This window comes from Leuciscus leuciscus (assembly GCF_965113295.1).
Source record: "Leuciscus leuciscus genome assembly, chromosome: 9".
Lineage (NCBI taxonomy): Eukaryota > Metazoa > Chordata > Actinopteri > Cypriniformes > Leuciscidae > Leuciscus > Leuciscus leuciscus.
In genome coordinates, this window is record NC_138733.1 from 25,840,177 (window position 1) to 25,864,134 (window position 23,958).

At 36.5% G+C, this 23,958-nt stretch overlaps 1 protein-coding gene and 1 long non-coding RNA gene across 3 annotated transcripts in view; both read left to right on the forward strand.

Moving 5' to 3' along the window:
* trim3a (tripartite motif containing 3a) overlaps window positions 1-23,958 on the forward strand; it is a 30,985-nt gene that overhangs the window by 2,843 nt on the left and 4,184 nt on the right. The window contains exons 1-9 of one of the 2 annotated variants that reach the window (XM_082179701.1): window positions 10,949-11,108; window positions 12,632-12,805; window positions 14,724-14,964; window positions 15,724-15,875; window positions 16,142-16,322; window positions 16,460-16,807; window positions 17,689-18,079; window positions 18,507-18,610; window positions 19,142-19,309. In XM_082179701.1, the coding sequence (XP_082035827.1) occupies window positions 12,660-12,805; window positions 14,724-14,964; window positions 15,724-15,875; window positions 16,142-16,322; window positions 16,460-16,807; window positions 17,689-18,079; window positions 18,507-18,610; window positions 19,142-19,309 (1,731 nt within the window). In that variant the 5' untranslated portion in view covers window positions 10,949-11,108; window positions 12,632-12,659. Of the gene's footprint in view, window positions 1-10,948; window positions 11,109-12,631; window positions 12,806-14,723; window positions 14,965-15,723; window positions 15,876-16,141; window positions 16,323-16,459; window positions 16,808-17,688; window positions 18,080-18,506; window positions 18,611-19,141; window positions 19,310-23,958 lie in introns of those variants that run through there. The other variant, XM_082179700.1, reaches the window with a different exon arrangement.
* LOC309506166 lies at window positions 19,320-21,261 on the forward strand. Its single transcript, XR_014208668.1, has 2 exons — window positions 19,320-19,711; window positions 19,744-21,261. It is a non-coding gene; the product is annotated as an uncharacterized lncRNA (long non-coding RNA).

Consider the following 23,958-nt stretch of genomic DNA (forward strand, 5'->3'; position numbering starts at 1 on the left):
AAACAGACATTTAAAGACTTTTTTGGCAAAATAAAATAGTTTTCAGATTGGTATTCGCGTAACATCTGATCTGACTGATTTTTCCTTAGTTTCATTTCTTTTTTTATGTCTGAATAAGAACTTAATAATCATTGGACAACAAAACTATATGTAAAAAAAATCGAATATATTTTCACTATGCATGACTTTAATATTTATGTGCATTTAATTTGTGATCTGAATAGTTGCACATTTATTTTGACCTACTGTTTACATCTTAATGCTATGCAATTCTCACTTAAGAACTGTTATGTTAACAAAGTACTAATTTGTTCAAATAATACGTTCTATTCTTTTACTTGCAAAGACTGTTTTAAAAAAAAGTGAATAAAATTTTTTGTTGAAAAGTGTAAATGTCAGTAAAAATAATATTATATCATATTTAATGCATCATACTGTACATCCTATTACAAATAACCAATTTAGTTGAAAAGTTTAAATGTCAGTAAAACAATTAATTTGTATATCCTATTTATTGTATCACGCAATATCATATTTAATAGAACATAAGTAAATAAATAAAGTTAATAATAAATGAATAAATAAATGGAAAAATATCAAACCATTATTTTAATAATATTTCATCATGCCAGACTACTGCAGATGCAATGAGGGTGTCCAGATGACCACACCAAACTGCGGTGGACAGTAACACAAGTTTACATAGTGTGACTAATGACTGCTTTGGAAAATGTGGCTTAACTTGTTCTTCAGCAATTTGCCTTTGCCTCAGCATCTTAGCTATGTCATAAAGACAAATGGCTTCGTTTTCATCCTTCTGTCTGTTACAGTGAACTAATGAGTCAATGTGGCGTTGAATAATCCTTGGGTAAATGATATGGGGTAACTGATAGGAAGTAATTGGACAGATTCATTCATCTGGTTTTAAAGACACATGGAGCTGAGTGGCACAGCAGACAAGGCTTTCATTAGGCTGAACAGTCAGGAGCCAAGCATCTCTCAGTGGACAGCCATGTCCTCAGGCCTCATAACAGCACTGTTTGGTTATTCAGGATCAGCTGTGATAAGACATTCATGAACTGTCTCGTTCGTGATGAGATCCACTCTTTGTTGTGTGTGGATAGAGATCATAGTTAATGATATCAACCTCCTCTGTTTTCCCTATGGTCAATGACTGTTCATCTGATGGTGAAACCAAAAGAGCTGCATGATGTGCTGACACATCATCATTGTCAGAAAAAGCCACTCAGTGTTTATGTGACATTGATTAGAAGTGGATTCTGTTACCTCCTTTTTTTCACACCAGCTTTCTCTTGTAGTCTTTCTTGATTAATGTGACAATACTCTTAGTTTAGTCACTATTTACTCATGTCACATGTCATGACAAAAATATAGTTTTGAAGAATCTTCACACAGCTTTTTTACATACTGTACATGACAGCTCATATTGGGTGTCTTTCAATCACCCAAATTTTTTGGGGCAAGTGAACTGAACTCAAGCCCTGGTCTGGTTCTTGAACTCACTGACTCTTTTTTTTTTTTCAGTCCAATTTGTGAACTGGATCAACAATAATCAGAATGATTGATTTTCAAATGGAACTTATGCAGTTCTTGTGTTCAACTCAATGATGCAACTCTTGAATTATCATTCATATGGCTTTAGAGGACTTGAAATATATAGTACATGAGTCACGTGGACCACTTTTATGCGGTGCCCTTTTGCCCTTTTTTAAGCTTGACAGACAGGGACACTGTGAACTGTTGTGTAAGGAAGGAAGCTGTGAAAAGATTCTTTAAACATCCTCCATGAGGACATGCAATCTGTTCAACTGTTCAGCTATCCCTTTTAAACGCATTGGAATTACACACTCGAATGTTAAAAAACTGGGCCTTGAACTTTGATCTGACAGATTTATACAGAGAGAACAATAAAACTATGCAAGATCATTGCTCATAGTCCAACTGTGAAATATATCTATCATGCAATACAAATCTATAGTCAGTGTCTGCAAGCCATGTTAAAAGATGTTTGAATTTGTTCATTATTAATGGATGTACAAACAGTGTAAGGAAGTAACAGGAAGTAACTATCCGGCCCACGTCTGCAGTTCAAACCAGACATATAAGGATAAAGAGCCACGGATGCATCAGTTCTGTTAGTGCTCTGTGACTCATGGCATCCCCCCAGACACAACACTGTAAATGCCGCTTACGCAATGCTCAGCATGCAAAATCAACCCAGTCATATGGAATAAATCCATGTGACTGCTTCCTTTTGGGTCTTTAGATGTCATAGGTTTCTTAAAAGTATGAACACGTGGATATCTGTCCTGAAAACACACTCTTACGACCTGGTGTCAAGGATCTTTTGTACTGTAATTGTTTTTTGCAGTCCTGCGGTAAATTGCTTATTGCCTGCTGCGTGCAATATCCTTCAATTAGACTCAGGTAATGGAAAGAGTCGCATGCTGTCTTGCTGAGCGGCTTCGCTAATGTTGACTAATTGCCAGAAAGTGAAATTTATGGAAATGATGGACTATCTATTCGGCTCTATTGTCCTAAACGGGCTCTTCTGTCCTCTATTATTTAGGTAGCGGTCTCTGTCCCAGGCAGATTAGACCCAGACTCTTTTTTTTTTTTTTTTTTTTGGAATGTAAGTCAGCGTTACAATCCGATTAAACGCCATCCCTGCTGAGAAAAGATCTTAGAATTGGGCATTAAGGAAGAAATATTAAAGGCCCTTAAAACCTAATGCTTAATACAACCATGATATTCAGTTTAGGCATATCCATCTTTATTCTGTTGTGGAAATTATTTTCAATATTAGCCTGTGGAGATTGTACAAAACCTATTTTTTTATTTTATTTAGTTTTTATCCTAAACCACATAGCCACTTTGAAATGATGAGTATTTCACAATGACTACACATTGTAGCTGCTGTTGAATATTTATGCTTGCACAGAATGCACACCATAAATGAGATTCATTCAGCAGAAAATCATAAATCACTGTATGATGAGGTCAATGCTGTCTGCTGTAGAAGGTACTCTAGAGCTGTACTTGCAATATTCGTTGTGTTGGTCCTCATTATTCTGCAGCTATCTGGGACATCTAAAGACATATTTGTGTAGTTTGAGGTAGAGGTTTAGTTTACTGTGTGTTATATGAACTCTCTCTGCCACTGTAAAGCCAGGATATAGTTGATATTCAGTATGTACACTACCGTTCAAAGGTTTGGGGTCAGTAAGATTTAGTTTGGAAAGAAATTAATAGCCTACTTTTATTTAGCAAGGATGCATTACATTAATCAAAAGTGACAGTAAAGACATTTATAATCTTACAAACGATTTCCATTTCCATTTTTTTAAAGGTTATTTAGAATTTTTTTTATTCATTAAAGATTCCTGAAAAAAAAAAATGTATCACAGTCTTGACATTCTGTGTGAAATAGTGATAGGAAGATCTTTGAGTCTTGTTCAGCAAAATGAACGTCATTTCATTTCGTGCACTTCAGCAGAATATAATTGAAATGTTTCATGTTAAAACTTACACAAACGTTGATCACATTTAGAATAAGAACTAAATAAATAATAATAAAATTATAAAACTAGCCTATAATGCAGCCAAGGCCACATGAAACAGAAATTAATTAATGCCTAGCTGGGTCAATGATTTTTATTTATTTTGATCAATTTTCTCTTAATTAATCGAATAATCTTACAACCACGTCCACCACCACCACCACTACTAATATTATTTATCACAAAAATAGTTTGTGGACTACTTAGGAAAGTTGTTTACTATGGCTGTTCACTGTCTCTTTTTGGGATTTACAGCATCAGTTGCTTACAGGTCACAGGTGTGAATCCTGATATGTTCAGTCAGCTGTATGATCAAACTGCTGGCAGTGTCCATAAAACCATGAAGTTTTACTACAATTGACAGCGCGTGATAAAAAAATTAGTCCAATAGAAGTCCATCCATTAGCTATTTAAAATAACCAACAACAGCATTAGGCCTAAATGCTTTGTAACCGGTTGCAGAGAGCACATTTGAGCCACTTTTTACAGCAGCTCGTAAAAACAGAATGCTTTATGAATTAAGCTGTATTAAGCACAAAATATTGGATTGACACCCGTATTCTAGTACTGTGTAATAATTCACTGTAATAGTCCAAATACTTACGCTGCTCTCTTGTCGTATTGAGATTGGAGAGCCCCGGGATATTTTCTTTTCAGATGCTCTTGCATAGAAGTTATGCTGCTGTGGTATGCCATTTCAGTCTTTGTTAAATAAATTCCCACACTTTAGGTCGGGCTTGATATTTTTGTAATAACTGCTGATTTTTAGCATGCCTAGGAGACGGCATCATTGGGGAAAATAAACAGTGCCACGTCGTTCCAGCCCTTCATTCTTTTGTCACGTCACATCCCCATTAGGACTGGGTATTGTTCAATACCAATACCTTGACTTCGATACCTGGTTCCTGAACTATACTTTTTTTGATACCAGTTTTATGAAATTCGTTTTAACAAGATTACATTACATTGTACCTAAAAACAAATTTGGTTAGATTTTTTTCAGTTTCTTGACAGTTTACAGACTCAAAGACTCATATAGGCCACTGGGGGGCGGAATATATGCGCATAAATCTTGCCGCAAATCACTGGCAAAAGTAGCTTAATGATTATGAATGTGTCGGGAAAAAATTGGTCAGTAGCCATGTTTCCATTACAGATTTGTGCAAAACTTTTGCGATATTTTCGAAATGTCGATAAAAATCTATTGCAAAATGACGCCATTTCCATTAACTGATGTTATGCGACTGAAATGTAGGTGCAGGTGTTTACCGAGCTTTTATTTATTATATTTTCAATATTTGTCTGTCTGTTCATTAGTTGATATGTAACTAACAGAAGGCACAAATTTAAAATTGTGGTGCTTCTAATTAAGTGATAAAAAAAGTTTGTGCAATGTGCAACACTTTATGTTTTTACTACCATAAATTATATGTATCTAATTTATTTAAATTACAGTGGGATGTTTTCCTCGACATCTTGCGATTTCGGGGCACATAAATTGCCTGAAAAACCACCTCAGGCAAGCGTGAAAACTTTGTGATAAATGGGAGTTTATGCGAAAATGATGAGTTTCCATTAGGCGTATTGTCAAATCGCAATTTCAATTTACTCCATTTGAAGGGTAATGGAAACGCGGCTAGTGTTGGCTGCAAAGATGACGTTGGCGTTGTTGCTGACAGTGAATGTGCACACGCCTATAAATGCACCTTTCATTTGGATCACATAATCAGAGAGTATTTGTTTTCGCTTCAAATTATTTTGTTTAAAAGTAGACATCAAGCTTTCTAAATGCCTATTTCTCATGTCTGTGAGGCAAGTAGCCTATACGCTGAGTTTCGGCTTATTTATTTATTCTTGCAGTCGAAGATGGAGCAACTTTCTGCTCTTAAGTTTAAGTTATTCCGTGCACTGTCAAGTGTTTCATCAGATTTGTCGTGTTGCCGGTCTTGGCAGCAATTATCTTGTTGCAAATATTGCATCGCTCGCTGTTGGCATCGAGCCTTGTGAAATGTATCCACACTTTTGCATCTTTTACATCTATGGGGCTTGGGACGCTTACACACTACAGCCTCACATGTGATCAACGTCTCTGGGCACAATCGGCGTGAACTAGTGTTTTTCCTTGATGCCTCACCACAGCCAATCATGCTGTATGATTATTGGCTCACTGATGTTGACGATATTAACCCCTTAGCTATCGAAATTTGATACCGAATGACAAGACATTTTTTGATATTCTATGGTATCGAGGCAGATCGGTCGTGCCTAAAAAGTTTCGAACTCGATTCCCAGCCCTAATCCCCATAGGCTGAAGCAATGCAGTCTGTAACGGAAACCGAAATGATTAGTTCACCTCTCGAGTCTCTTTGGGTCTGAGTCATTCGTTCATCACAAGTTATGGAAAACGACTATCATGACAGAAATTCACAATTGTATAAATTATAAGATGTTTGAGACCAGAAATGCATCACGTAACTACTAACTAACTAACTAAGTACTTGTTTGTACGTAAGGTTGGGAAATGGGAATATTAACTAATTTCTGTATCCAATATGGCCGTCACGTCACGTGACAAAACAACGAATGACTCAGACTCGAGACGTGAACTAATCTTTTCTGTTTCCGAGATGTTGTGCATGTATGGTCGGTCAACACAAAATGATTGACCCATCACTATTGTGAAATCGTGGAAGAGGGTGGGATCACAAAACTAATTGTCAGGTTTATGTTCTGTTCTGTTTTGGTTTAGTTTTTGTGTTCCCAGTTCCTGTCTTCCTTAGTTGACCTAGTTTCCTAGTGTGTGACCTAGTTTCCTAGTTGTTTTTTACCCTAGCAAGTAGCAACCTATTGTGTCCACCAACCCCTGTTAACTCACTCATTTAGTCTCTGTATATATACTCGCTGTTTAGTTTCTTGTCTGTTCTTATGTCTAAGTTGGTTGTTCTGTTCCTGCAGCCTGTTCTCTCTACTGAGTGTTTGTTAATTTTAGTTATGGTTAAAGTTTTACTGCTGCAACTATAATAGATCTTGCTCAAACTCATCCTTGCTGCAACCACAATGACACTAATCTAATGCTGTTTTTTTTTAGGAAACTATTGAATATATTGTGAATATTTATTGTGTATAATGTGACTATTCAAGTTATTGCCTATCCTTAATTGGAGGAATACATAAGGAAATATGATTCTAGAGATAAAAATGTAATGTTAATTGTAATATCCAGATATATAAAAGGTGGTTAGATTGTGTTAAGTAAATACTGAGTTTACTGGGTTCATTTATATAGACTATAGCATAATATAACTACTTTTGATTGGCTAAATGAGCTAGGGATTAATATTAATACAAATTTATTGTGGAAATTCACACTAAACTCAGACTAGATTTGTGAGGGTGTGAATATACACACAGAGTGTTTTCAGAGTATCTGATCCAGATTGTTCATGGTGATTTTGGCTGCGGGGGGTCATTAAGCTATTAACACAGTGTGAGAAGGATAAGACGAGCGTATCGCATTATTTGGCTTATTGACACAAGTTTATATTACACATGCTAAGCAACATTATTAACTTAAACAGTTTCTTAAATGTACATGTACTTAAAGGTATGCTGTGTAACTTTTGTTTTTGTTAAAAAATGTAATAATGTGTCAATTCATCATCAATCCTTCTTCCATTGGCTTGGCTTTTTGGAGAACTGAGGGATTTGAAATGTTGTAAAAGTGATGCTGGTGGGTTTTACTACTCAACAGGTGAGTAAGGTATTTTAGTAAACAGATAAATTGCCATATGTATCTCTCTTACAGTTCATTGTAAAGCATTATCTATAGGGGCTTTCGCATCGGACACTTCTAGGAACTGACCACCGGAGGTGGAGTGGTTCCCCGATAACTAATGGTTCCCCCAGGAACGTTTTCTGGTTGCAATCGCACCACTAGTAGGAACTCTGAAGTGACGTAAGCCGCGCTCGTTGTTGTGACTTTTATTTTGACAGCGCGGTGGACCTTTATTTTGAACGACTGAGCCTGAGCAAACAAACAGTGCTCGCATTCTCCGTGTTCATTAGTTTACGATCTGTCTAACACGTTATTATATAGAACTGTTATACATAGAAAGTAGATCGTATATGAAAACTTATTAGCTTATGCCGTGTGGTTGATGTCCAGTGTTGCTAGCTGAGCAGAAATAAACGATCATGTTTAGCTTGGTCCCCTCAAAGTTGCGTTGGATATTCTCCTCAGCGTAAAGTCAAGTCAAGTCAAGTTTATTTGTATAGCGCTTTTCACAATACAGATTGTATCAAAGCAGCTTCACAGTATTAAATTAAAATAATACAACAAAGTTTGTTTCAAGAGGAATTTATTGATTGATAAAATTAAATTAAATATCCCCAAAATATCCCCAACTGAGTAAGCCAAAGGCAACAGGTTAAGTTTTTAAGTAAAGGTTAAGTTTACTTCTCCTTAAGAAGAACTTAAGAACTTCTCCTACTGTCCATACGGTAATTTCTCTACTGTGCGACAGAGAGTCGCGTGGTTATGACGCAATCGTAGCCTATTTTTACAAAAACTGCTTCTACGGGGCCATAACGTAAGATACAAGGTAATGGAGCCTTTTATACATTTTCGTGTTTCTTTAGAAATAAATAATGGACAAATGGAGTCTTTAAACGCCTCAGATGTAAAGTTATTCGCTGTCAAATTGACGCCAAAATGAATGGGAGTCAATGGAATACTAACAGCAGGTGATGGTCTGCTAATCAATGGTGCCCTGGTGTTTTCTGAAACATTGGCCCCCTGGTGTTTACAAAGCTTTTTAAAAAATGGCAGGTGCTGGTGTTTCGCGTGCGTTCGGCCAATCCGCATAAACGAACGTCACGGATAGTTCCTATAGTACTGGTTTAGACCCTACTATGAAGTAGGAGCCAAATTAGTTCCTAGAACTAAAATCGTTCCTAGTTCCTGCGGTGCGAACACGCTGACATCCGGGTACTTCTGCCAATAGTTCTAGGAATTATGAAAAGGTTTCCTCCTTATTTCCTCCTTATTGTGAAGGGTCATTTCATTATGGTTTGTTGTAGCGCTGTGCTGGGCCTGGAATTTAGTTTCAAGGAAGTACCATGTAGGGGTATATCTACAGTAACGTCTTCAGCTAGTCAGCTTGAGATCCTCTCCATCTAAACTGGTTATATCTCTTAAGCCTAGTTATAAACTCTTAATGAGCAGTACGATAACCATATTCATCTGCACAGTCACGCACAGCCAAAGCACAACCAAAACAATGTTCTTCCGCAAAATGCATGCAGTTTTGTTTTAACTGCTAGAGGGCCAAAAGTTACATATTGTACCTTTAATATTGCATTTTGCACGATCAGTGGTTTGGACTTCTGATGAAGTGTGACTGACTTTGGTCTGCTCTTATCTCCAGTAAATGCTAGTAAGTTAAGACAAATGTTGTCATCATCTACCCATCCTCATAGTGAGACTGGGACTAACTTTCACAAGGCTAATATCTCAGTGACCATAAGGTACAAAAAGTCTGCACACAGGAAATGGACTGTAATGACAGACACAGACTCTGAAATGCTACAGCTAAAGGCTTTTAAAATTTGTACTGGGCTTTAGAGTGAGCATAATAATCTCGAGAGCATGAAGAGAGAGGGAGAGACAACGAGAAGCGGTCAAAGAAGGAGGGAAGGGCAGCTGTGATGTCAGTGTTCAGCTGCTCTCATTCAGGGCTTATGATGAAGGGGGTGGGGCGGGACAGCGAGGGGGGCTGCGCTGGGGTTTCTTGGTTACTGAGCTTGGCTAGAGCGTGCAGAAAACCAAACAATGAGGTCTGCTTGAGAAAATCCACAGCTCTGTCTGGTGTGTTTTTCATGACCATGGATAATCTTTCTAGTGTTTTGTGTGTGTATACATGGGAATTAACGCCCATGTGCAGTAGCTAAACAGTGGGGCGAATTTACTGAACAGTTGCACATGGTATTTCAGCTAGTTTTGTGCATCATATTTGCTATCATTACATTTTATTATATATATACAGTATACAGTATTTGCAAACTGTCCATCATAGGGCTGAAAAAAATAAGCAATTTCTCGATTTTAATCAATAAAACAGCTTGCAAAAAATATGTCAAAGCCATTCAGTGATGATAGCTGCTAGAAAAATTAACTGTAGAGAGGGGCATTTTGCTAGTAGATATAAGCAATATATTACATATTCATTATAGTTTTACTCCAACTGTTCTCCAATATTTCATGTATTATTTAATAAATCCATCATGAAAACAATTTTATGTGTAATTTAAATGTTTGTACACAAATTATTTGTAAATGTATCCCCTAATATTATATGTACCAACTGACAGGGTTCCCTGTATTATTTACAGCTTTTGAGATTTAAGAGATATGTTTTTTCTTCAGAAAAATGGACGTGTACCTGATATACATCCAAAAAAATTAATCAATATCGAATCGATTTGAATCGTTACCGGAATTGAATCGAATTGCAAGCTTGTGAATCGAAATCGAATTGTGAAATTGATCTGTTTCTCTGACCATAAATCCTACATAAATCCTTTTACACCCCTATTGAAAAGTGACGTTTGTGTACATTTTCTATTGATCATAACAGAATTAGAGGCTGTTTGCACAGAATGTGATTTTGCATTCAATTGAAAATTTCTATTCTGCTGTTTAGCTATTTCAGTTCTTTTCATTATTGCAACACATCTCAAAAGCGTGTCTCGAGACCCTTGTGAGCTTTTAAAAAAAATATACTGCTTCTCACGTTTCTAAAAGCAAAAATTTGTTATTTGTGAATGGCCCCATAATTAATCAAATGATGATTATTATACCAATTGTATTATACCAATTGTGTTGTCAAACATATTTATGGCTTTTTAATGTGTCGGTTCAGGTGTCTAGGTCATTTTTTGACCATGCATAATTTAATTTGTGAATTTGGTGCTAAAACAACAAACTGAAACAATGCTATCAGCGGGCATCATTTATTGTTAACCAAAATTCACCAGGGTTTTATCTCTGTAGGCATAATATTTTGGAAATCTTTCTCGTCTTTATATTTATCCGAGTGGCTAGCAGTAGCAATGACTAGTTAATCTTTCTCGCTCTCTCTGTCTCTCTCTGTGTGTGAACGGAGGAAGGAACTGGGAGGATTTTTAGGAAGTGCCTTTTAGAGACTTCCTTTTTGTCCTTCCTCCTGCGATGAGACAGAAATGAAAGGTGTGGTGCTCAGATAGATTATATTTCAAATGTGTGTGTGTGTGTGTGTGTGTGTGTGTGTGTGTGTGTGTGTGTGTGTGTGTGTGTGTGTGTGTGTGTGTGTGTGTGTGTGTGTGTGTGTGTGTGTGTGTGTGTGTTTTTTTATTAAAGTCTGAAAAACCACTTTAGGGAGCATAAAGAGAACAGAATATTGCCGCAGCTCCGGGGCACCACAGTCTGCTGCTTTTCCACAAGCTGGAAATGAAAGATTACAAGACGCACAGAACGTCTTGACGTTACAGGTTAGTCATGATGGAATTGGGAGGTTTCTAAACCCAGGATGTGAGGGATGAGTCTGCAGTTTTCCTGTCTTCTCACAGCTGCTGGTGTGTTCATTCATCACACTGCACTAATGTTAGCTACAGAGTACAGACCCTATTTGATTTGACATGAGTAAAAACGAGGCACTCTAATGCTAAAACCAACAACAGGGAATCAGACATGGGTCAGAGGTGGAAAATCACGACAGACGAGGAAGCACATGGATGCTGAAACGACAAACAATACCATTTGCTTACAAAAACACACAGACAGACAGACATATGACTCTCAATAACAGAAAGGCTGTTATGTTTTGGGTATCATGGGATTTCACATTTGTTTGTGAATGATAAACTGCTGCTCTGTTGTTCACATTCATTTATTCTGAACAATAACATGTTGTAGTTGATGGAGAGAACAGGGTTAATCTGTTTTCTATCTGAGCAGACAGATGTTCACATGGATGTGTGTCATGGATATAGCTGATGTCCAACGCTCCTTCTTTCAGACACGTCAAGCTGTTCATTCCTATGGACACTTTTATGTCCTTGGGGTTGGTTTTTATTAAAACTAACACTTTTTCATACCATCATTCAAAAGTTTGGGGTCGTATGTTTTTTAAATAAGTCTCTTATGCTAAATAAGGCTGCTTATTTTTGAGTAAAAACAGTAATATTGTGAAAAATTATTACAATTTACAATAACTGTTTTTTAGTTTTTCTATTTATTCCTGTGATGGCAAAGTTGAATTCTTATATGCAGATTCGGGGCTTAAGAAACATTTTGTATTATTATCAATGTTGAAAACAGTTGTACTGCTTAATATTTTCATGGAAACCATGTTTTTTGGGGGGGATTCTTTGATGAATAGTAAAGTTTAAAATAACAGCATTTATTTGAAATATAAATCTTTTGTAACAATATAAATGTCTTTAATTTGAATGTGTTTGTCTTTTTATCTTTTATCATTGCTGAATAACTGTTTTTTTTTAAATCTCACTGACCCAAGTGTATAAACTAGGAACTTTTCAAATGCCTGTTATATTTTGTTTTCCCCTAGTTCTGGACTCAGATTTCCAACTAAAAAAATATGAAACTACTTTATAATATGAATGATTACATTTTAAATACTGGAGGCCATATTTTAGATGAAATATGAGATCCAAAATCAATGTAAATATTACTAGATTGTGTTACATGTGTTTGTACTGTGCATCATTTTTAATCAAGTAAATAATTGTTTGTTCTTTTGTAAAATTGCAAAAAGTGTGGAAATATTATTTCATTGTATTTAGGTGTGATTTTATTCCAGATCATGTTTAATTGTACTACCTTAAAACCTTGTCATGCATAAACACCTTTATTGTGTGATTTTGCATGAAATGACAGTTTGAGATTATGCAAGATTTTCATTGGTCTTTGCATAAACATGGGATTGTAGAGATGAAATATGCATATCTACCGCTGTATTCAAAGATTAACGTTCTCTTTCTCTCTCTTATAGTCTGAGAGGCCTCTGTCTCTTCATTTGAATGCCTCTCACGATGGCTAAGCGGGAAAGCGGCAGCACCAGCCCGGTGGTGCGTCAAATAGACAAGCAGTTCCTGGTGTGCAGCATCTGTCTGGAGCACTACCACAACCCCAAAGTCCTGCCCTGCCTGCACACCTTCTGCGAGAGGTAAACTGACACATCACAATAAAAGTGTCTCATGCATGAATGATCGAATAGCATGAAAGCGACTTTCAGAAAATGCAAAAGACTGTCTGTGTTCACTTGTGTGGAAGAAATTCGCTCAATACTGCCAAAAACACTAGAGGTCTGTTGGTTTGGGGGTGTGTCTGTAAAATCACAGTAATCTAGATGTCTTCAAGATGATCCAGTGTTGTGTAGTAACTACTTTAAAACGAAAAAAAAAACCCCCACTAAATTAACTACATTTTTAGTAGCATGACAAATAAATTTTCCAGCAAATTACGGTGAGGTAATAATGAAACATGCTTGCTGTCCATTCTCTTTCTTATGGAATTTTATTCATTTTAGGGAATCGGATCATTTGGATAGTTCTGTTGAATGAGGCTCACATCCAGATGCTGTTTTTAAGTCTTTAAGCTTAAGTTTTTAAGTTTTGTAGCTATATTTAAAATTATGCAAGAATTTTTCTTAAATACATAAAAAAAATAAAAAAAATAAACATAATTTCCCAATTGCTGGAGGATACATACAATGTCAATTTAATACACTTTTTAATTCTGCCACAGCCTAGCCACATAAAATAATAAAATAATATCATATTTAGTACATTTGAATAAAATGTGATTACATTAAAAACAAACTTGATTTCTGAATTGCCAGATCAATTTAATACACAATAAAAAAATTATTTAAAAAACCTACCACAGTGTAGCCACACTGAAACAATATTTACAATAATTTTACAAAAAAATATTATATATTCAATTAAAGCTGCAGTCTGTAACTTTTTTTGTGTTCAATATTTACCAAATGTATAATAAACGAATACATTATGAATCCATTTTCCAAACCGTGTTTTTGTATTATCCTGAATCACTATGGTACACCTATAATTAGTGTTTATATTCAGACTATTTTAGACTGGCTCAGGTCGTACTACTGCAGAGTATCACAGTACCCGCTTGATTAGACGTAAACAGAAAGAAGTAGCTCCGGCTACAATGTTTTTCCGCAAGATGCATGCAGTTCTGTTTATTAACCGTTAGAGCGCCGCGCCAAAAGTTACGGACTACAGCATTAAATAATAATACAAACTTTTTTTCTGGTGTACTGGATTGTCCAAGTACACATATAAATGTCATAATATATTTTTTTAAATCCCACAACAGTCTAGCCACATTGAGAATTTTACAAAATAATATTTATTACATTTAAAAGTAGTACTAAAATATTAAACAAACTTTATTTCTGAATTGCCAAAGTACACATTCAACGTCAATTTAATACACTTTTGTTAATCCTGCCTCAGTCTATAGCAACTTTGAAAACAGCTGCCGCCCATTGTTTTTCACCACTCATTGCATAAAGTTTAAGATTTCCCAAGATTTCAACACTCTCGCCACTCTGTTGTAAACCGCACACTTCTCTGTGCAGGTCTGCCGCTCACCTATAAAGAATGAATTGAAATACCCCACTCAGATCCACCATGCCAGTGAACATGTACAGTTTGACTTAATGCTCTTCCTGGGCTTCCAGAATTGTAAGAAAGCAATGACCCAGATGCTGGATTTTGGTTTAGAATGGCTGTCGTATGACATCATGTTTAGAAACCGCCCTGTAAAGCAAAGACAGAGATGACCATATTCCCTCTGCCGTCACTGACCTGGAATGTGAGCCTCAGATTTTATAAACAGATCATATGTCCTCACATGACTGTTAACTACTTTTATTTTCTATCATTCTGTCAAAATATTTACTACTGAGATTTAATGAGACTGAAAAAATACAGACCACTATTTACAGGTTATCACGTCTTGGGTTACATCTTCTTTTACAATCCACTTGATGTGGAGGGAAATCTTCACAGCTTGCTTTTATGTCTTGCACTATGTTTTCATCTCAGATGCCTCCAGAACTACATCCCCCCTCAGTCCTTGACCCTGTCCTGCCCAGTGTGCAGACAAACCTCCATCCTGCCAGAAAAGGGTGTTGCAGCACTCCAGAACAATTTCTTCATAACTAATCTGATGGAGGTGTTGCAGAGGGAGCAGGACTGCACCCGTCCCGAGGCCTCCAGTGGGCTGGACTCAGCCGGTGCTGCTACATATGCCCCACCCCTGTCCTGCCCCAACCACGAGGGCAAGGTAAGCACCCACACATACTGACAGGCCAGTACAGATGGGAGTAGTGCAGTGGCCATCTACTATGAACTAAATGTACATACTTCGCTGCTGATAGGAAAAATATATACATTTGAACAAGTAGATAGCACAAGTATTGGGACATTTGCAGCCTTTAAGTTGTAATTATTATAATTTGTTGTTATATCCTTATGAATACATCAACCTAATTCTTATTTACCAGAAGTGCTATTTTTATATTATTTATATACTGTTATAATTTATAATAATAGTATAATAGTAATTATACTAAAATATTAATAATATAATAGTATTATTATTATTATTATTATTATTATTATTTCAGATTTATTTTACCAAATTTAATTATTATATTTAATTTTTAATCATTGAATTATTATACCAACAATATATACATTTTATTTAAGTTGTTGTTAATCTATGTACTATTTTAAAATGTTCAGTTTTCTTTTTAATTTTAGTTTAAATTTAATAATTGTGTTATGTGCTTTTGTCATTTTTATTGTTTTAAATATATATTTCTATTTAAGTGTAATTACATTTTATTTTAGTTTTAGTCATTTTAGTACTTCAACTTAAACCTATTTATTTCAAATTCAAATTTGCTAAGTTTTTAAATGTAAGTTTTATAATCTGATATTTATATTTTATTTTACTTAAGCTAATATTTATATATTTTTTTATTTCAGTCTTTTCCCATCAGTGTTCAGCATTTCAATGAGTTTTTGCCGCCCTCTGCAGGTCATGGAGTTTTACTGCGAGTCTTGTGAAACGGCCATGTGTTTGGAGTGCACAGAGGGAGAGCACAGAGAACATGTGACCGTTCCACTGCGGGATGTTCTGGAGCAGCACAAAGGCGCGCTGAAGAACCAGCTGGATGCAATCCGCAACAGGTTCACGCAGCCAGAAATAATATTAAGCTCGATGTTAATCTGAGCCAGCAGCTCATTTTAACCCGTTCTTTATACACTGAATCATTCTTTAGGTTTAAAGCTAATTTAAATGGGAATAAACGAAATAATAAAATACTACAATCTTGTTTTCCCTTCTTTTTAAACATGTTGTATGTAGTATCTGCTGTGTTTGCAACTACTGGAGTCACACTATGACATCCTTATGGAAAGTTTGGCTGAACATTGTCCTCATTCTGCGTCTGCAGGCTTCCTCAGCTGACTGTAGCTATAGAGCTGGTAAATGAGATCTCCAGGCAGCTCACAGACAGGAAGAATGAGGCAGTGAGCGAGATCAGCAATACATTCGAGGAACTAGAGAAAGCACTGACCCAACGCAAGACTGCCCTCATCACTGATCTGGAGAACATCTGCAGCACCAAGCAGAAGGTAAAAAGCTTACTCCTTAAAAGCATAGTTCACCCAATATTTTAAATTCTGGCATTATTTACTCACCCTCACATAATTTCAAACCCAAATGCTATTATGTGGATGCATAATTGTAATTATATCGACTGTTGTTGCAGGTGCTGCAGACCCAACTCACTGCATTACTGCAAGGGAAGGAGAACATCCAGAGCAGTTGCAGCTTCACAGAACAGGCACTGAACCACGGCAGCCCCACTGAGGTGCTCCTGGTGCAGAAGCAGATGGGAGAGCGGATGGGCGTTCTCGCCCGCCATGCTTTCCCTGAGCAGCCCCATGAGAACGGACACCTGGACTGTCAGGTGGAGACAGAGGGGCTGCGTCGCTCCATACAGAACCTGGGAGTTCTGCTCACCACCAGCGCTGTGGGCCACACCAGCGTGGCTACTGGAGAGGGTCTCAGACATGCTGTTGTCGGGCAAAACACCACTGTTACAGTGACCACAAAGGTTAGTAGTGTCAATCTTCTGTTAGAGTTCTAGCATTCTGTAACTTAACCTTTTATTGTGTCCAATATAATTTACACTGCTCCATTGTTCAAAAACAGCCTCTTTGCAAAGACTGTATTACATTGTGATAGATTCATAAATCAGTCAGTGTTGTAATATATTTCATTTGTGAATAAGACGCTTATTTAATTAGTCTTAATTAGAATTGCAGTGATAAAAGTTCTGTCTGATACATAAATTAAAAAAATTAAAAAAAAGAATGATGTAAATATAAACAATAACATTACAAGTAATCATTATAAAGTAATGATTTTTTATTGCATTTTAATGTTTATTTATTGTAAAAAAAGATATATATATATATATATATATATAATTTATTTTAAATGTATTAAATAATTATTTATTTATTATTGACAAATTGTTTATTTAAATATTACAAAAAATAAGATATCTTTATGAAAATAAATCATAATATCTCATATCTAAACATAATATTTGAAATAATAATTTAACAATAAATTCAAATTAAATTATGTAAAATACTTTATATTTAAATATATACATTTTTATACTTTTTAAATTTATTTATTTTTATAATTTACTTTATTAAAAGAATGATGTATATATTATTACAACATTATTAATGTCTAATCTCTAAATCTCTTAATATTTGCCAAAATTAAATCAGTTCAGTTCAAATTTCACAATACATATTGTTTCAAAGCAGCTTTACAGAAAATGCATGTTGTTGTAGGTTTGATCTAATAAAATGAGCAAAGCACAAACCACATGTTTCTTCAGAGGGTCTGTCCTAATAAATGCTGTAGGTCAATTTAGGTTTGTACTTCATAGCATAAGTCTTCAACTGCCTTCCCTAGGACAAAGACGGTGAGCTAGTAAAGACTGGAAATGCTGCACTGAGGGCTCAGATCTGCGGTCCAGATGCAACCGTCACCCAAACAGATATAACAGACAACAAGAACGGCACCTACGAGATCGGCTACACGCTCCGCTCAGAGGGCGAGTTCTCCTTCTCCGTCCTGCTCTACGGGCAGCCTGTGAGGGGCAGCCCCTTTCGCCTGCGAGCCATTAAACTCTGCGACGCCCCGCAGTCGCCCGACGACGTGAAGAGGCGTGTGAAGTCTCCCGGAGCAGGTGGAGGGGCTGGAGGACATGTGCGCCAGAAGGCGGTGCGCAGACCCTCAAGTATGTACAGTACAACGAAGAAGAAGGAGAATCCCATAGAGGATGAACTCATCTTTAGAGTGGGTGAGTTAAGAGGAGGGTGTTTTATTTTACATCTTTACATCAGATTGTATCCTGAAATCCAATAATACATATTTAAGATACATTTCAGATTGTAATTATACTTTAAAAGTACAGTTTGTAATATATTTTGGTATGTGAAGGTTTAAACTAAATATATTTCCAACTTTGGATTTTTATTTATTTTGTACTAAAAGAGATTCCAGCCATGGAAATGTATATAATCTTAAAAGTCATGGAATTTTCAATGTCACAGGAATTGCTTATCAAATTGGTATGAACTTACTTGCACTGTAAATCTACGGAGCCCCTAAAGGGACATGGTAAAATAAAAAGTTAATCTGTAAAGATGAAAAGGTCATTTCTGCATTGTGCTTTATTGTTGGCCTGCGTCAGAATGTGTCAGCTCAGCTCTTATTTGATGTGACAGGGACGCGGGGGCGAGAGCGGGGGGAGTTCTCCAACCTGCAGGGCATCTCTACCACCAGCAACGGACGAATCGTAGTAGCCGACAGCAACAACCAGTGTATACAGGTAACACTAATCAGCCTGTCGGCCACCTTTAAAGGAGTAGTTCACTTTCAAATAAAAATGTCCTTGTAATTTACTCACCCCCATGTCATCCAAGATGTCCGTGTCTTTATTTCTTCAGTCGAAAAGAAATTTAGGTTTTTGAGGAAAACATTCCTGGATTTTTCTCCATATAATGGACTTCAATGGCATCCAACGGTTTGAAGGTTCAAATGTCAGTCTCAATGCAGCTTGACAGATCGTTTCGCTAGATAAGACCCTTATTTCTCGGCTGGGATCGTGTCGAGCCTTTGAAGCTGCATTGAGACTGACATTTGAACCTTCAAACCATTGGTTGCCATTGAAGTCCATTAAATGGAGAACAATCCTGGAATGTTTCCCTCAAAAACCTTAATTTCTTTTCGACTGAAGAAAGAAAGACATGGACATCTTGGATGACATGGGGGTGAGTATATTATCAGGACATTTTTATTTGATTGTTAAATGTGGACTGTGTAGCCAAAATTAGTTTTGGTGTATTCTGTAATCTTATAGGTGTTCTCCAATGAGGGTCAATTCAAATTGAAGTTTGGGGTCAGAGGTCGCTCCCCTGGCCAGCTCCAGCGCCCCACTGGTGTTGCAGTTGACATGAATGGCGACATTATTGTGGCCGACTATGACAACAGATGGCTCAACATCTTCTCCCCAGACGGCAAGTTTAAGGTAAGTTGCATTTCTTTTATGATTGCAGTTTTAATTGTTAAACAATTATTAATATAAAAAAGAATGAAATACATTAAATATAAAATGCATTAAAATTCTAATAAAATTTATATTAATTTATAATATTAATTAATTAATAACATTAATAACTTTTTTAAATTCTAAAATAAAACATAATTCTAGAAATCATAGAAAAAAATGTTTTGGAGATAATTTTTTAAATATAATTTAACAATAAAATAAAATATAAACTGTGATTTCATTCATCATAGTTTTTGAACATTAAAAACTTACAATACAAAAAACCCATGTATTTTACACACATGACACGCCCTCATCATTAAAGGGGTCCTATTATGCTTTTCCACTTTTTCAGCTTTAGTTAGTGTGTTGTTGCTGAATGTATGTTGCTGTTTGAGAAAAAGATCTGCAAGGTTACAAAGCTCAAAGTCCACTCCAAAGGGAGATATTTTATTTAACATCATCCACTTTCCAAGAACTACAACGAACGACTCGTTTGGACTACAATGTGATTTTTCCTGGATCATATGAAGTCACAATGGTACTCATTTAAGTAATACGCAAAAAGGGGACGAGGCCTGGTTGAGCTGCATTAGAGAAGACAGTGTTGTCGCTATGTCAAAGAGACACTGTTTTGTTCGCTCTGTGTCCAAAACTCATTTGTTTGACATTCCTAAGGCTGACGAACTTAGAGCAGTTAACTTATTTTGAACACTGTTCCTGAACATTATAACTCCAACGTTTATCTGTGCGCTACACATTTTATGGAGAACAGCTTGATTTCTGTTGCTTGTCAAGTCAAGTCACATTTATTTATATAGCGCTTTTTACAGTACAGATTGTTTCAAAGCAGCTTTACAGAGATAACAGGAAAATAATGCAAAAAAGTGTGTTTCCAAAAGAAAATAGCTTCATAGTCCAGCTTTAGTAAGTTCAGAGATGTTTCATTTTTGTTGAAACAACAAAAGTATTTGATACACTGGCGATTTTGCAGGTTTTCCCACTTACAAAGCATGTAGAAGTCTGTCATTTTTATCATAGGTAGTACTCTTCAACTGTGAGTGACGGAATCTAAAACAAAAATCCAGAAAATCACATTTTATGATTTTTAAGTAATTAATTTGCATTTTATTGCATGACATAAGTATTTGTTACATCAGAAAAGCAGAACTTAATATTTGGTACTGAAACCTTTGTTTGCAATTACAGAGATCATACGTTTCCTGTAGTTCTTGACCAGGTTTGCACACATTGCAGCAGGGATTTTGGCTCACTCCTCCATACAGACCTTCTCCAGATCCTTCAGGTTTCGGGGCTGTCATTGGGCAATACGGATTTTCAGCTCCCTCCAAAGATTTTCTATTGGGTTCAGGTCTGGACAGGGCCGGAGTGGGGCCACTTTTCAGCCCGGGAGTTTCAGGCCCAAGACCGGCCCTCTTTTTCATTTACATTTATGCATTTGGCAGACGCTTTTATCCAAAGCGACTTACATTGCATTATCCTATACATTTATACATAGGTATGTGCAATCCCCTGGGATCGAACCCACAACCTTGCGTTGTTAACGCAATGCTCTTACCACTGAGCTACAGGAAAACTTTTTCCATGGTGGAATTCCAAATTAGCACTTTTTCCAAATTGGATAAATGAAGCAACAGTTCAGCTCTTACTATTGTGTAGTTTTTATTAATATATGGTTCAACAAATAATGTAAAGGTTAAATAATAATTCACTTAAGCTGAGAAGTTAACAAAAAATATTCCACTATTCCACAAGGATAGGTTGATAAATTAACAAAAGCAGAAAGAAAGAAAGAAAGAAAGAAAGAAAGAAAGAAAGAAAGAAAGAAAGCATTTGAAATGTCTTCCACAAAGAGGCATATTGAACTAATGTTTACAGTTTTATTTGTATAAAAAAAAGAAGCTTTTTTTTAATAAAAAAAACGTGATACCTACTAGATAAATGAGGCCTATGATTAATCAGATGCAAATAGAAATATAAAACCAGTCCTAATTGAAAGAAAACAAGTTGACAAAAAGATTGAATCCAATATTGGGTGATATTATAGTACAATGAGAGATTTATAAGCTATTTTTTGTAGGCCAGTCATTTTTGACCGGGAACACCACAAGTGTGTCTATGTGCCATTTTGTACAAAATAAAAGTTTTTCAAAACAAATTTTCTGGTGAAAAATTAAAGTAGACTAGTGTGATCAACAGTGCCAATTTTTTCATATTTTATGTAATATTTACAAATTTGTTGAAGATTGAATCCAATATTGGGTGATTATATAGCATAACAAGTGATTTATAAGCTATTTTTTGTAGGCATGTCACTTTTGACCGGGAACACAAAAGGTGTTATAGGGTTTTGAACACAACCTGAGGGTTAAATAACTTTAAAGGTGCAATGTGTGATATTTCTGAGGATCTATTGACAGTCAGTGAATAAAAGACTAACACAATGATAAACAAGTAAAAATATCAATCGCAATAACATGTGGTTTTACTGAATAATTAAGTAAATATAATTTAATATTAAATATAATATAGAGAAACCTCATTGCTTGACTTGCTACTCTCTGCTGACTCAGACGACGACATCTTCCGATCCTACGTCGGCCACCGTCACACACTGCACCTTTAATTCATATTGTTTACTCTGGTATCCTCTCTACCTGTCCCTGTAGTCATCATGGCCTCCTCATTTTCAGCGGGGGACTGGCTTATCTGCTGCTCAGAAGCTACAAAAAAAATTATTAAGAGGTCATTTTACTGCATACACAGATCAAGTTTGAGTTTTGTTATCAATATTAAATTGCATAATATTTGCAAAGTATATGAATCGCCATGTATTGGGTGATACAAAAAGGCTAATATTTTAATAAAATTTTATATTTTGCTTGTGTTTAGGTTGACAACGCTACAACAGTATTAGCCGAATAATTACGTTGCAGCGTTGCTAATGCTAATCATTACTAGGCCTATCCAAAGTCTTATATAAATTGTCTCTGGCCTATCTCTCTTTACCTGTTGCCACTTGTGTTTGTCCTCTTGAAAATAAATCTGTAAGCTTGGCACATTTGGCAGCATCCTCCTCCAATGCCTTTCTTTTTTTCAACCTGGCTTTTTCAGCCCCTCCTGGCCTCTTCCTCCCATCCATCCTCCCTAACGCGTACTGTTACGGTAGGGCCGGCCCAGCTACCTGAGGAAACGTTTTGGAAAAGACTGGCTATGGACCCAACCAACTCTATGGGAGGGGAGGGGAGAACTCCCTCTCATGGTACAACCCATGCAGAGGCTGCGCGCTGCGATGTCAGAATGTGGAACGTGTGTTGGAACTAACGTGAGATCTTGCATGGTGCCCCAGACCGAGGGAGATTGACCGTCATCTTGAACTTCTTCCATTTTCTAATAATTGCGCCAACGGTTGTTGCCTCCTCACCAAGCTGCTTGCCTATTGTCCTGTAGCCCATCCCAGCCTTGTGCAGGTCTACAATTGTATCCCTGATGTCCTTACACAGCTCTCTGGTCTTGGCCATTGTGGAGAGGTTGGAGTCTGTTTGATTGAGTGTGTGGACAGGTGTCTTTTATACAGGTAAAGAGTTCAAACAGGTGCAGTTAATACAGGCAATGAGTGGAGAACAGGAGGGCTTCTTAAAGAAAAACTAACAGGTCTGTGAGAGCCAGAATTCGTACTGGTTGGTAGGTGATCAAATACTTATGTCATGCAATAAAATGCAAATTAATTATTTAAAAATCATACAATGTGATTTTCTGGATTTTTGTTTTAGATTCCGTCTCTCACAGTTGAAGAGTACCTATGATAAAAATTACAGACTTCTACATGCTTTGTAAGTGGGAAAACCTGCATAATCGGCAGTGTACCAAATACTTGTTCTCCCCACTGTATATATATATATAGCCGCTCTGGAGTAAACCGTGATGTCATCGTCCAGCTCAGTTCAGTTCTTGTATAATAGTGTCAATGCAGGCAGATCAATATTATTGTTGAATATTAAATTAAATGTTAAATTGAATGTCCCCAACTAAACAAGTCAAGCCAATGGCAACAAAGGTGGAAACACGCAACGGTGGCAAGGAACCAAAACTCCATCAGGTGGCAGAATGGAGAAAAAAACCTTGGGAGAAACCAAGCTCAGTCGGGGGCCAGTTCTTCTCTGGCCAATGAACGAACAGTGTATGATTATGATTCAGGCAGCATTATAGGTCAGAAGTCAGATTGGTTTGGAACAATCAGAATATTATCCAGTTCCATCTGGTTGAAGATCGGAGTCACGCCGGTATGGAGACGAGTTTGTTGAGGATCAGTGCCGATGCCTGTCGTGTCGATGAGGCCTTCACAGAAGGAGAGTCTAGTTGACACAATCTCTGCTGACACTTCAGGGATGTGTTTTGTAAGTGCTTGCTTTTGTAAGACGGTTCACTGCTCCTTAGGAAAATTAGCCATGGTTTTGTGATCGATTACTGTCTGTATTACTTTAGTTGGTGGATAACATCGTTCCTATAATGTATAAGGAAATTACAAAAAACATACCACTCTCAAACGTCCTGTGAAATCCGTGCTTGCAAAGTCTGTGCATGAAATCTGTTCTGTTGTTTGTTGT